The sequence below is a fragment of the Balaenoptera ricei genome, chromosome 12 (assembly GCF_028023285.1).
Source record: "Balaenoptera ricei isolate mBalRic1 chromosome 12, mBalRic1.hap2, whole genome shotgun sequence".
NCBI lineage: Eukaryota > Metazoa > Chordata > Mammalia > Artiodactyla > Balaenopteridae > Balaenoptera > Balaenoptera ricei.
Genome location: NC_082650.1, coordinates 29,556,443 through 29,571,056, shown reverse-complemented (window position 1 = coordinate 29,571,056; position 14,614 = coordinate 29,556,443). Strand labels below are relative to the sequence as shown.

Sequence of the window (14,614 nt, the reverse complement as noted above, 5' to 3'; positions counted from 1 at the left end):
CTCTAAACTTATCTCAAATTGTCCATTATTATTAGGTAGCATATAATTTAATTCAAGCATCAGATCATTCTGTATGTCTCTTTTTCATGATCTTTCGGAGGAAAATATAATCACTGTTTGCAATTCGGACCCCAAATCGTTTCCAGCTTAACCCTAAACAATCTAATTAAATGAACTTTAATTAATTATTGCCAAAACAAATAGATCTGTGCTGACCTTTGCTGGCAACACTGCAACACACTTGGAATCAAATGGTTTAGGTCTGGCTAGGGAAGGTGATGACTTTGGCCTCTGGAATACTAGGTCTGGAGTCTATGACTAAGCCAAAGAGGCAGTAAAATAAGGTTGAGCAGAACTGTGTTAAAATCATCCAGATGTCACGAACAAGTTGGCAGTCACTCATCTGTTTTCCATACGTGTCTGTAAAGTGACGCTACGTCTTTATGATCCTTGTTCTGCTGTTGACCAGAGCGATCATGAGTATATATTTTCCTTTGAACAGTCTGTACCTTCTATATTGTTGTTACAGCATCGTCACCATGCCTGCTGTGGTACAGTAAGTGGAGAACAGACCACACAGAAGAGAGGAAACTAAGAACCCTGGCCATCAGAGTCCACGGTTTCCAAGCTATCCAAATACATGAACATATCTGTCTGAACATAATGTTATAGGTAAACACTAAATAAACCTCCAGGATTGCTCTGAATCTTGCTGCTAAAGTCCTTCATAGAAGAGGTGTGGAAAGCAGAGAAAACATGTATATATATATATTAAACACGTTCTTATAGAGCAAGTATGCAGTGGCCAAAGTAGACTAGGAAAGATCACACGTTAAGCCACAAGTGAAGTCTAAGCAATAATAATTTGTTAGTTTTGGTGAGTGGCTAACAATTTTCATGCGATGTGAAAAAGCATTTAACCGATTTCTCAAATTGAGCTTAATTAATTTGGATGAATGTGTTTTTCTTAATAGAAATGTTATGATTCACAGCAGGTTAAGTTTAACATCATTTATGCTCCTAACACAAGGCTTGAGGCATATGGAGTAGGATTTGGGGAGCTTTTTGATGGACAAGGTGAGAAATGTCTTAACAGGATGCGGTAGAGATTGAGTACAATGTGTCACATCTCGCCTTGCCAAGTACACTGATGGGTTATCTATCAGCTGATTCGTTGTGCCTTGGGGATATTGAAGAAACTGGTGGGTGGCTTTTGTCCTAAATGCTATTGTTGCAGCTGTGACAAGCACGTCAGTAGGTGGAGTCAACTACATTAAAGAAATAAACTACACTGATTCATCCTTCTCTCTCCATTCCCAGCAACTCACGAAGCTCCACTGATTCATGAAGCTCCATCTCTATCCTTTCATCGCCACCACCAAAGGGATGATTGTCAGAAGTCTCCTAAGTGGCTTCCTTATTATTGTTATTTTTTAAATTCCAAAGCTCTCCCCACACTCACAACTCTTGCCAAGAGTCACCGGAACATGCCTTTTGATCACGCCTTTTCCTCATGGAAAACCTCCAGATGCTTCATTTTACTACCTAATGAAATCTAAACGTCTCCGCGAAACTTCCAAGAACATCAGTCACAAGGTCCATCTCCTTATTCAAAATGACTTCTCACTGCTCTTTTTTTTTAAGATATTTATTTATTTATTTTTGGCTGCGTCGGGTCTTAGTTGTGGCATGTGAGGTCTTTCGTTGCGACGCGCAGGCTTCTCTCTCTAGTTGTGGCACATGGGCTCCAGAGCACGTGGGCTCTGTAGTTGAGGCAAGCGGGCTTAGTTGCTCTGCGGCACGTGGGATCTTAGTTCCCTGACCAGTAACCGAACCCGCTTACCCTGCATTGGAAGGCGGATTCCTAACCACTGGACAACCAGGGAAGTCCCTCACTGCTCTTTAATATCTTTTTTTTCCCTATAATCTGCTAAAGAGGAGGGGAAATTGAGAAAGGTAAGACAGGTAATGAGTGGGGAAAGAAGAAATTAATTAGCATTTTAAAATTCCAGTTCCTTCTGACCATGTCTCACATGTAACTGAGAAAAAATAGACAGTGGATGCATTTCCCCCCTTAAAGAAACTGAAGTTAGGAGAGGTTTGCCCAAGTTACTACTTGCCCAATGCTAGAAAGCGGAGGGGTGGAGCTGGGATTCTGACCTAGGTCTGCCTGAGACCCTCCCTTTTTCCAATACCCCATTCATTGTGCTTAGGCAAGCTGCCCCCTCGCTCCCCACCTCTACCAGCCAGACCTGGAAGGCCCTACTTTCTGCCTCACTTTCAAGATCCAGTTCCCAAGACAGTCTACCTGAGCCCTCCAGACCTCCCTAAGTCTCTCTGTCCTAAACTCCCCGAAAACTTAGTCCCTTTCCCCGACCCCCAAAATGGATAAGAAGTCCCTCCTCTGTGTTCCCATAACATCCTGTTTCTATCATACCATGTGTTTTTAAGTAAACGTTTTTATTGATATATAACAAACATATAGAAAATTCACGTATCGTAAGTATTTAGCTTGATGAAATATCAAAAAGCAAAATCACGCCTGAAACCACCAAGATCAAGAAATTACCAGCACCCAGAAGACCACCCCCCTCACTTGCCCTCTTGATCATTATCTCCATCCTCCCCTCCCCAAAGACAATCAGATCCTGACTTTTAAATGGCTTTGTTTTGTTGGCCTGCTTTCAAATTTTATATAAATCAAATCATACAGAGTGGTTTTTTCTATGTTTGTGAGATTTACTCCCTGTTGTTGCATATAGCATATAGCATTTTCATTATAGTATGGTATTCCATTATATTTACTCATTTATTCATTATATTTATGCATTTTGCTGTTGGTGGACATTTTGAATTGTTCCCATTTTGGGGCTAATATAAGTAGTTCTACTGTGAATATTATTGCAAAATTTTTATTGAATATATGTGCACTCTTTGGGGTGCATATACCATCAAGTGAAACTACTGGGTCATAAGTTATAAATATGTCCATCTTTATTTAGTAGAAAATGCCAAACAGTTTTCCAAAATGGTTGTACTGATTTACACTCCCACTGCAATGTGTATTTCCAGCTGCATCTCATCTTCAACAACTGATAATGTCTACATTATAATTGCAAATTCTTTCTCCCTCCCCACCCCCCCTTTCTCTTTCTCTCTCTTTGCCTAGCACAACACCTAGAAGATATCTTTGTAAAGGCCTGGAGAAATAATAAGTGAATGACTAACAAGCACACAATTGTTTGCTTCTATATTCTTGTTGTCACCTTTTAGGTGACAACATTTTGCAGAGTATGTAGTGGTTACAAACATAGGCTTTGGGGCCAGACCGTCACGATTTGACTTCTAACCTAACCACGTCCCAGCAAATTACCTTTTTGTGCTAGTTTCTTCATTTTTGACATCACAGGGCTATTCTGAAGATTAAATAAGTTTTGTATAAAGTACTTAGAAGAACGTCTGGCATACAGTACGAGCTCTATAGTATAAACTATTATTACTGTTATCTAATCCTTAGGGTCTGCATCCCATTAGACTCCCTAGAAATGAATTGGTTGGTGAGAATCTTTGTCATCCCCTCTGTGAAGCCTGCTCTAGGTAGCCAACCCCACAGAGAGCTTCTGGACCTCTGAGGTTCCCTTTACCCTTCATTCATCAACTGCCTTATACCATGGGTAGGTACCATGTCTCCCCAAGTATATGGCAAATTCCCTAAGCATGGTACTTGACTTACATTCATGGTAGCAGTGGTTTCAAAGTCCCATTTTAACTTGTGGGAATCTTAGCCGAATGTTCCCCCAAACCCATATTTGACCAGCTCCACCACTGAAAAACGATGGAGAAGTGAATTGTCCCTTTTACCCACCGTAACGCTCAAATGTAGTTTCAAATGCTGACAGGGATGTGCCCCACAGCCCTAGATAAAAGATACCTCAGCACATATGCTATTTGACGTCATAGTGTTTAGTAAATATTTGCCTTTTTTTTTTTTTTCCAGTTGACCCCTTTTTCTTTCTGGACTTCCCTGTTCTTGCCCTGTTCCCTTCCCATCCACTTGTGTTTGATTTATTCTCCTCCTGTTTGTGTGACACTTGGGACTCCTCTGGCTCTTAGCAACTCTCCAGCAATGCAAATCAGCTCTTACATAGTGACTGACTGAAGCCATAAACCAAATTTCTACCCTTAAACAATTAAAAAGCTTTGTAATCCATGATTAACCCCTCTGAGTTATCTATAATTAGATGGGAGAGTCGCTGGCTGCAAGACTTATGTTCAGATAAAAAAAGTGATTTAAGTACGTATTGTTCAAAGAGGAACTCTTAACTGTTATGGATCGTGAGAATGAGGGGGAGACATGCAGAAAGGCTTTTTGTCAGGGCTAGCATCAGTCATTACTAGGACTTTAGATTTTCTTTGTCACCAGTTGTCGATTTTGGCATTTGGGTTTGGTAAGGGGTTTACTATGCAGCTAATGTCTGTAGGGCAGAGCCGTAACTCAAATGCAGAGCTTGATCTGGGGTTCCCCTTCAGCAAGAAGTCATTGACTCAAGAGAGACAGACTAAGTGATCTCCAACACCTGTTCAACCCTTACAAGCCTTCTGGGAGAGGTGAGATATAAGAGCCATGATAAAAGGGAAAATGATCACTACTTTCCCTGGGGAAATCCCTGTGCAAACTAAGAGGTCAAGGTAGAGGGTGTGCAGTAGGCTTAGAGCAGCAGCAAGGCCAACTATTGGAGAATCTTGTGTATGCTAGGAAATTTGTGGAAAGCTTAGAAAAGTGAAAAAGTCCAAACAACTTGGACGCAAGATGATTATCTCCTAATATCAAGTCCCTTTCCTTTCTCCCACAGGAAATATTCCAATGGGATGAGCTCTAGGAAAGGCCTCTGAACATCAGTCGGGTGGGCCCATGCAGTACTGGGTGCACACCAGCTTCAGTGGCTTCTGGCCCAAACCAGGGATGTGCCCCGGCAGGGTCCTTCTCTGAGCTGACACTGGACTTGTTTCGGCTCTGGTTACTCTCACGAACCAGGAGTCCTGCCGGCTCAGCGTTTTGGGAACATAGCCATTTATGACAAACATCTTCACCCTCTTCAGTGGCATTCTCATATACTTACAGACCGTTGTCTTGATTTCCATTTCGACAAACTGCTTTATTGAACGTCTGTCTTTCCCACCAGGATCTGTAAGGGCAGAGATTTGTCAGCTTTGCTCATTGCTTTATCCCCAGCACTCAGAATAGAGCCTGGGCACAGGGAAGGCACCAAGTATTTGTTGAAAGAATTACCTGTTACTTCAGACAAGCCAAATGTCAGACACTAACAGCCAACTTCACAGGGCAGGCCATAAATATAGGGAACATTACTTCATGGCTGTCCTTGAGAGAGTTAAATTGACAAGGATTTGTTTGGATGGATTTATGGGTAATGACTGACGTCATAAAATGCTGCTGAGAAGCCCAAAAATAGAAACTGCCTTTCGAGAATCCCCTGGCGGCCCAGTGGTTAGGACTCTGCGCTTCCACTGCAGGGGGCCTGGGTTCTCCCTGGTCGGGGAACTAAGATCCCGCAAGCCATGCAATGCAGCTTCCCACCAAGGAAAAAAAAAAATAATTGGCTTTAAGGCCACCCTATTCTCTCCTAGAGTCAGAAGTTGATGCTATGGGAGGCATCAAGCCACTGAGTTGTAAATTACAGCAGCATTGCCCTGGTTTTAAATTTTAAACAGATCTACTGTTGCCCCCTTCACTGAAATTTACAAAATAACACACGTGACACAATTTCTGCAAATATTTTTCAAGGTTTTATTGCAAACCAAAGTTGGTTTATCACACACAAAAAAAGGTGTGTGGTAGGGAGGGGGGAAAAGAATTGTACATTATTATAACCATGTTAATTACAGTACATTAAAATGGTGGTTTACATTACAAACAAGCCTGTAAGTTTAAATATACTAGTGTTATAACCCAATGTACAGACTTTCTTTATACAATACATATAATTATCAGGAATGCAAAAAAGAAACAAAAACAGAAACATAAATAATGCCCATTTTACAGGTGATATTTTAAACAATGAAAACACCAGGCTCTGACTGACAACTGGGGCATTGGTCCATAAAAACCTTTTCTAAAAATAGAAATATTTGTAGCAGCAATGCTTCTTTAAGCATCTGGATACAAGTCATTGCAAGACCATTTTCGATAAATTTTAGTTATTAACTATATCTCACACACAAAAAAAACAGCCTACACATAAATTTATCTTCCAAATATGGAAGAAACAAACAATGTCCCACGTTGTAGTGTCCTGCAAGTGTCACATTGATGCTTATAACTGAGTCCTTCTGTGAGCAAGCATACCACACTCATACGGCTGATCACACAGGAAGTCCACAAGGAAAAACAGAACGGAAACACACGGCAACAGGAAGAACTTTGGAGCTAACACGATCTCATCAGAAAAGGCACGTTTCATAAGATTCGTTACATCACGGCCCGGGACAGACCTTCAGAAGCTCCTTCTCAGAACAAGCGTCCTCCTTCGAATGAGACCACTGCACCTGTCTGGGGCGGCCCTCTACTGCTCACTTCAGAGATAGCACCACATTGGAAGGAAGAATAAGGAAAACCCCACGAGCTCACCGGGGAGGATGTGCTCTTCGAAAAGCTTCCAGCGAACAGTGTGCAATAAGATTGCCAAGACGTGCAAGCTTCCAGGGATGTGCAAATTCTCTTCTAAGATGTCCTGTCAGCTGGCAGCTCTGCCAAAAGGCTAACTGAAACATTTCAAAAACGCCCGTAAAAATCCTTCGCAACCAACCCTAAGACCATTCAGAGGAAGGAGTCCACGGGAGGTGCGTAGGAAAAGCCCAGGAAGGCCTCGGCCGCTTCCTTGACGCTGGCTGTGAGGAGGATGCTGTCGGGCGACCGACCAATGGAGTTGGGGACCGGCTCTTCGGTAAACTCGGGATCAAAGTGCCGCAGGTCGCTGGGCCCACTCTGACGCAGGAAGGGAAGAAAGCAGACGCCATGTCAAGAATTCACAGTGGAGGCAAGAAAGGGAAATGCTCATGCAGGCACCATACGGCAACTTCCACCATCATCAACCATTTCCAGCACAAAACCCAAAGGCCACACGAAGTTTAAACTATGAGGATAATGTTTACTTTCTGTCTTTTGCTACTGCAATTTATAAAATGTGTTGAAAAATAATGTGAGCTTTGTTGGGACAACAGTTCTATTTTTTTCTGTGGGTAAAATAATGGCTTACGAATGCCAAGTTATTCCTTGAAGGCCCTTCTTCCCCTTCCACCACTACCAACAGCAACTCTAACTTAAAGAAATGCCTTTTGGGCCTGTGCACACTCACGAGAGAGATACTCACCACATTTGGGTTAAAAGGGGGAGTAATCTTCTTATTAATGAGATCATCCCAGTTAATTAGGGAGAAGAAGACGTGATTCTTAATCTCCATCTGTTGAGAAAGAAGCACAAATTTAGAAGAGTGAAATTCAAGAAGGGCAGTGAGGTCTAGTGCTCTACTCATACAGCCCAGGAGGAGAGGAAAAAATGACTCACAAAGTCATCCTTGGCACCAAGCCTCTTTGTCCTGTCCTTCTGCAGGAGGCCCTCCAGGACGTGTCTTGCAGAATTTGTAATATTTGGCTTCAGCTGGAGGGGTTTGTTCAGAATGTTGTCGTACATCTCAGCTGTGTTTCGGCTATAAAAGGGAGGCTGAAAGAAGCAGGAAGATTACTTACTACCTAATTGGAAGTTTTGGAGAGCATCCATTACCAAGAAAGACTTAAACGTAATATATGAAGCTGGTTTTGACAAAGTCTATCACTTGATAGGTTTTCTTTACCCTGGATTTTTAAGTGTCTATATTTTGCCACCCTTATCAGGGGGTAGATGTTAATAAGCCATGTTTTTCACTCTCACATAGGTTAAGTGTGGTCACACCTAGTAAAATGTGAACTTACAAAAGAAAAAATCCACTAGGTAACGGTTTACCTTAAAATACCTATAGCTTAACCAACATGCCTCTCTCATCCGCATTTGATAAGCTTACTGATAGAGGGCAAGACGTGATGATCAGGTCTGCAATGGGGCTTGTGTGCCCAGATAAGTCTGGATTTTTACGACTACATTCTAGGGAGAAGTGTATCAACCCAGGGCAATACTCCACGATTTTCAATGGGCTACTCACCAGGCCATACAGCATCTCATATAAGACGGCCCCCAGACACCACCAGTCCACGGTCCTATCATAAGGCTGCTTATGAAGCACCTCAGGTGCAAGATACTGAAAGACAGACCAGGAAAAGAGTTTACAGCCCCTGAAACTAGGCAATCCCAAGACCAGGCATGCACTTTGAAAGGGCTGAGAGACCCTGGGTCCACTTGGAGGATATATTTCTTTAAACTACTTCCTGATAAAACTGCTGGCTTTGAGGCTGACTGGCCACTTACATGTCCTGATATCCTAAAAGCTATTGGGCCCTCCTAAGACATCTTACTTAGGAGTTTAGAAACCTTTTACAGTGTGGATATTACAAACAGCTCACTTTAATTAAAGCAACGTGAGGCCTTGGAATTTCTCATGCCTCCGAGAGCCAGTGTATTTTACTTGCACTGAACTGGACTAAAACACCTCCGAAAACAGCTTACTCTTTTCAGTAGTTAAAAGTGTCACTGCAGTGATCCCTTCCTGGAGGAAGGGGTGGACCAGGCATCCAATCAAGAGTTCGCCTACCTCGGGTGTGCCGCAGAAGGTAGACGTTGTGCCATTGTGTTCAATGTTCTCCTTGCAGAGTCCAAAGTCAGTAAGGACAATGTGTCCCTGTGAATCCAGCAAGATATTCTCTGGCTTTAAGTCTCTGTAAAAAAAAAAAAAAAAAAAAGAATAGAAAAGTAGTCGTATAAGTTAATTTCACCGCATTAGCAATCCTCTGTAAAGATCATTACTAGGGCTACTAGGAGCACTTTACATTCACTGTAGTTGTGTTAGTGAATCTAAAAGGGAGTCCTTGTTCTGTTCATCTATTCTGGATGAGGCACAGTCCTCATTGGCTAGTTCCCTCGTGGCAGGGAGTCAAAAGATGGGTCACGTGCTGGGGACCTGGTTTTAGGTGACCAAGTTGTGCCTAAACACAAATTATTTTAAGGCCCTGTCAAAGGCCGGGCTATGTCTCCTTTACACAAGGAAGGGAGCTTTCAGAGGTCTTGGGCTCACCTATAAACGATGTTCAGGGAGTGCAGGTAACCCAAGGCACTGGCTATTTCAGCAGCATAGAACCGAGCCCGTGGTTCCAGGAAGCATCGCTCCCTCTGGAGATGGTAGAACAACTGTAGGAGATAGAGCAGAATTAGCCTGGGTTGCCAAAAACCCAGGACAATGCATTGAATCTGTCTTGACATATATAGCTAAAGAGGACAATTGCAGGAAGTGGCCCTAAATAGTTTATAAACTATCTGAAAGCTGGCAGGTTAAAGGAAATACTAAATCTGGTAACTTTTCCCCCACTAATTATCTTTTTAAAAACTTTCCTCTCAAATTAAAACAAAGCAGGCTATGCACGGACAGCCAGGGGTCGGCTCCCATCCCCTCTGCTCACCTCTCCACCGTTAATGTAGTCTAGGACAAAGTACAGTTTATCAGCCGTCTGGAAAGAGAAGTGAAGGCCCACCAGGAAAGGGTGTTTCACGTTCTTCAGGAGGACATTCCGCTCCGACATAATATGCTTTTCCTAGAAAAAGGACAATGAAGATTTAGTGGCAAGTTTTAACGTGGGCCCAAGATCGCAAGGTAATGTCTACTGAATGTCTATCTCCAAGGCCATCTCATACCTCCTTCTTTTTCAGGATCGCTTTCTTTTGTAAAACTTTGACTGCATAGAATGCTTCTTCGGCTTTGTGTCTTGCCAGGAGAACCTGAAATTTAAATTCAAAATCATTTTCCTGTTCACATCCAGGGAAATGTAAAATGAGCATATGAAAGACTATAAATAATGAGACCTTCAGATACGAAATTACCTTTCCAAAACTGCCCTTCCCGATCACTTTCAAGAAGTGAAAGTCAGATGGTTTAGCATGAGGATTGGATGATGGGCCCAGGTTAATCTGCTGAGAAGGACTTGGCTGGAAAATAAAAGGTTTTCTTTTAATATCCTTGCTTCAAAGGAAGATAGCGATTAATAAAGTATAGGCAATGCAAAAGGTGGTACATCTGCAAATGACAAGGGCAGGTGCTCAGACATCTATAAACACATTCCAAACTACTTTTCATCCATACATGTGAATATTTCAAATGAGAGTATGGAAATTGTATATAATCGTGTTGTTCTTAAGCAGATAACTTTTATGAAATATGTCTTTTAAAATACTCCACTGACTCATACTTAAGTGCTTACATCACTTGTTTGCCATGAACCAACGAGGCATTCCTGCCTTGATACTAACTGCTACTTTATAATTCATCAACATAGGCAAACTAACTGACTCATTTATAAGATTCCTCCACTGATGCATCACGAATAGAGAACACTTACTGGAGGAGAAGGGTTGGCATTCATGAGCTCAGGCTCCTGAGGTTGGGAGATTTTCAAAATGGACTGAACTTCAGGGCTGCAGAGAAGAAAGGAACAACGTTGAACATCCTGACTCGCCACATGAGGGCAGACCAACACCAATAGTGAATTTCTGGCTCAACCTTTCCAGAGAACTCAGTGTTTAAAAACACCCAAATCAATTACTCAGTGAGAGAAAATAATAGCCAAAATGATAAACACAGAGGGTTGTTCTTCAAGGAGAGAGGGGGTGAATTAGGCAAACATGAAAATTTTATCGGGACTTCCCTGGTGGCGCAGTGGTTAAGAATCCCCCTGTTACCGTAGGGGACACGGGTTCGAGCCCTGGTCCGGGAAGATCCCACATGCCGCGGAGCAGCTAAGCCCTGCGCCACAACTACTGAAGCCCGCGCGCCTAGAGCCCTTGTGCTCCGCAACAAGAGAAGCCGCCGCAATGAGAAGCCCACGCACCGCAACAAAGAGTACCCCCCGCGCACCACAACTAGGCATGGGCACAGCAACGAAGACCCAACGCAGCCAGAAATAAACAAATGTATAAAAAAGAAAATCTTATCTTGCATTTCCAGAACAAGCCAAATCAGCAAATTCATTGTAATGCTTTAAATGTTTGAAATAATTAGAACTTAAAGAGAAAAGGGATCCCCAGCCTCGGTAAGTCGTAGGCTTCCTGATCAATATATTGATGAGGATGTCTTTACCGCTGGTAAATGGAAACTTCCCTACTTATCTTTATTTCCCCACGTCGCCCCACCAAACTTACTGTTTGCATGCATAGGAGTTACTGGCAATCTTCTGAATAAAGTCGTTCAGGCCCATCCTTCTCTGTTTCATGAAAGCTGCGAATTAGAGGAGAAACGTTTAGACGGCTTTGTAACATCCGACGCCACGCACACCAGTCTGACCCGGGACCTTCAAAACTTTCCACCTGGCGTAACCTAGAAGTCCAGTCGTGTGCCTACACTCACCGATGAGAATTGCCACCATGCCCCTCATCCTGGAGTAAGTGAGGGTGTCCCTAGCAGCCTCGGTTTTCACCGTCATCACCACACAGAGGGAGCACGAGGAGTCGTCAGACACGGGAGACCGGCTCAGCAAACGCTGCGCTCCGGCCGCGCCGCCGGCTTTATATAGGTTCTGCCGCCGCGAGGGCGGGACCCACAAGACATGGAGGAGGCGGCGCTGCCCGGCCCCGTCGCGACCCCGCCCCCGGCTGCCGCGCGACTTGCCCGGCGGCAAAGCGGCCGGCGGCGGGCGGTTCCGCCCCCGGCGAGAGGGGCCAGCCCGGAGCGGGGGCGGGGGGCGCGGGGACCGCCCCGGCAGGGCCCGGCGCAGGGCTGTTGTCGGCCTCGCTCGGCTCCCGGGCCGGAGAGGGGGAAACCGCCGGCGGAGGGGGTGGGGAGGGAGGGAGCGGCCGGGGTAATTTTCCACCTTTCTCATTTATTCCGTCCTGCGAGGAAATCAGAGTCGCGGCACATCAGGAAATCAGAGCGCTTTCTGCCGGGTGCGAGGCGATCGGGGTGGCTCTGTGCCCGCTCTGGCTTCTCAAACTCTCAGCTCGGATTCACTCCCGGCCCTGGCGCCGACCCCGACCCTCTCCCCTAATCCGCAAGGCAGCCTCCGCAGCCCTCGCCGGGCGGCCGCGCACCACCAGCTGAGGTTATCTCTCGGGCGCAGGGCGGCAGCGCCGGGGGAGGGCGGCCCCGCACGCCCTTATCTCCGGCCCCAGCGTGGGGCCAGAGCGCCCGGCGCGTCCCCGGGTTCCCGCCGCCCTCCTACCCCTTCCCCATCTCTCCATCCTTGGTACTACCCCAAATACCCAGCCCCTCTCGCCCAATCCGAGCAACTAGTGGCGGAGTTGGTGAGACAAGCCCCCCGCGTGCCGGCAGCGGCGCTTACCCAGTCCGGTCAGCAAGAAGGACTCGCTCCTTTTCTGCGCCTCGGCCCTCTTTTTGTGGCGGGGCCGAAGCAGGGACTCGAGCCGGGCCCTGGCCAGCGCGCCCTGCATCTCCCCCATGGGCAGCGGCGGCCGGGCGCGCAGCGGGCAAGGGCGACCAGAGAACACTGACGTTTCCTTGAAGGAGCCGCCGTGACTCAGGCCGGGCAAGATTTCCTGCCCCGAGTCCCAAAACAAACAAATGGCCCTTGTGCACGGCCGAGCCGCTTCCGAAAACGCCTTTTTTGTGCTTTTGGCCCAAGCCAAGCAAGGCTGAAAAATCCCAGAACTTGGAAGAGGAGGAAGGAAGGAAAGAAAGAGGGAAGGGGGAGGGAGAGAGGTCAGGAATGTGGAGGGGAGGGGGCGGAAATAAAATTCGTCTCTGCACTAAAGGAAAAAAAAAAAAAAATCTGCATTTCACTTTTTTTTTTTTCCCTAAAGTAATCTTTGGGAACATTCTGTCCTTTCCGCATGTAAATTTTCCCCTTGCCTTTTTAATCCCCGCCATGCCAAAAACACGTGAGGAGGTGGCAAGTTAGGGGACAGACCTGGCGTGACCCTGGAGCAGTGCGGAGTCGGCATCCCAGGCATGGTTGACTCCCGAGGTTCCCTCTCCCGCTCCCCGACCTGAAAACTCCGCAAGGTCGCATCCCATTGTCTTCAAATCTCTTAGTTTGTGCTCGTCTTCCCTACCCCTCCTCCGGTTTAATTCAGGGCTGACCCCGCAGTCTTCTAACAGGTTTACCACCTCGCTCTTTCCCTCAAGTCCCAGATAACTTGTGACTCGTTAACTCCTGAAAGATTAGCCGGGAGCCTCCTCCGCTCCAGAAAGTAAGGGAGGGAGGGAGGGAAGCTCTGCAGAGCAGCGGAGCGGTGCCTTCCAGTAACCCCGCCGCTGGGAGATGCCCGGGAGCTGCAGTCGGACCGCCGGTGGGAGGACTCGCGCCAGCGCCGGCGGGGAAGCCACGAGCACACCCACTGGGCCAGGAGCGGGGAGAGGGCTGCCAGTTACTAAGTTTGCAGGGCCGGGTACCTGGCGCTTGTCAGGGATGTCTGCGGTGCCTGCCCTGCCATGACCCCTTGCTGCCAGCGGCCCTGCCATTTAAGGGTGCCTACTGGATCTGACACACTCCGAGCTACTAACTGTCAAACCAAGAATACATGCGAAGCGGTTTTTCTTTGGTGCTGGGCAGGAATTTGTTTCGCAAACCAACCACCTTATTTGCCTTAACGTGATCTGTAGCCTCAACTGCTTTACAGCAGCCTCAAACTGGCAGAAGAGAACACACATCCTCTGTGCTGGAGACGGGCTGGGAAAGTTTGCTCAGCACCCACTCTTTAAAAAGCACTTACTATTCCCTGAAACTGACACTCCAACCCAAAGCAAGGTTTAGGAAACTCCAAATCACTGTAACTGGCCCATTTCTGCTTCCTCTTTCATGGATTCTTCATATAACATGACTTTGTTATTGCCAGTACCCCCGTATCCCACGCTCCACTTCAACTAGCCTAGGCCAGCCCTGCTCCCAGCCGGTTCCTTCCCCTTTTGAGAGAGCAACATTTTTGAAGAATGACCAGAAACACCAAACTGCACCAAGATTTCTGCCTGTTTGTTTTTTAAACATTAGATTAAGAAACCTCCAGCGACTCACCTCCTGTGCCCTCCCCATGCCAAGTAACCCCAAATCCTCTGAAGCATTTTTGTTTTACCCATTTCATCCAAATTATCTTAATAAAAGCAGACAAACCTTTCAAAGGGGATTTTATAGCCTCCTCTTTCATTCTTCAGGTTGCCTAGGATATGAAGCTTGGGGATTCCTTTCTGGAGGCTGGAGGTAGAGCTTAGTTATGGCTGGAGTAGCCTCCCTGCTATGTGCCTGATAGGGCTGGAAGCTGAGATGACAAGGGAGCACGAGTCAGAGGCGGCTGTCCCAGCTCTGTTATGAACCCCACTTTATATAAAGGCAATTTACATACAGGAAGGGAGCAAGCTGCAAAGTTCAACACTGGGCCATTTATTCCCTTCGTTGCAACATCATCTAGAAAATTACAGTCATCAGTGCCCTGGGTTTATTACACCCCCAGCAA

The 14,614-nt window shown here is 45.9% G+C and overlaps 1 protein-coding gene across 4 annotated transcripts; it reads right to left on the bottom strand.

The window, feature by feature from the left end:
• Nucleotides 1–5,782: 5,782 nt before the first annotated feature.
• On the bottom strand, nt 5,783–14,402 carry LOC132375898 (serine/threonine-protein kinase Sgk1). Of its 4 annotated transcripts, none has more exons than XM_059941158.1 (12): nt 14,275–14,402; nt 11,354–11,429; nt 10,555–10,630; nt 10,040–10,144; nt 9,854–9,937; nt 9,622–9,753; nt 9,240–9,352; nt 8,760–8,883; nt 8,214–8,309; nt 7,583–7,738; nt 7,389–7,478; nt 5,783–7,003 (listed from the first exon to the last, which is right to left on the bottom strand). In XM_059941158.1, the coding sequence occupies exons 1-12, from the start codon at nt 14,306–14,308 to the stop codon at nt 6,836–6,838; spliced, it is 1,254 nt and encodes a 417-aa protein (XP_059797141.1). In that variant the 5' UTR covers nt 14,309–14,402; the 3' UTR covers nt 5,783–6,835. The 4 variants fall into 4 exon arrangements, with proteins under 4 accessions (XP_059797141.1, XP_059797140.1, XP_059797142.1 ...); XM_059941157.1 differs by lacking the exon at nt 14,275–14,402 and adding an exon at nt 13,075–13,300; XM_059941159.1 differs by lacking the exon at nt 14,275–14,402 and adding an exon at nt 12,490–12,827.
• Between the last annotated feature and the right edge of the window lie 212 nt (nt 14,403–14,614).

Coding starts and splice junctions, on each gene's coding strand:
- LOC132375898 (XM_059941159.1), bottom strand. CDS start 12,607: ATGGGGGAGATGCAGGGCGCGCTGGCCAGGGCCCGGCTCGAGTCCCTG. Junction 11,430..12,489: donor CTTCTTGCTGACCGGACTGG/GTAAGCGCCGCT, acceptor TCTAATTCGCAG/CTTTCATGAAACAGAGAAGG. Junction 7,004..7,388: donor CCCCTTTTAACCCAAATGTG/GTGAGTATCTCT, acceptor TTCCTGCGTCAG/AGTGGGCCCAGCGACCTGCG.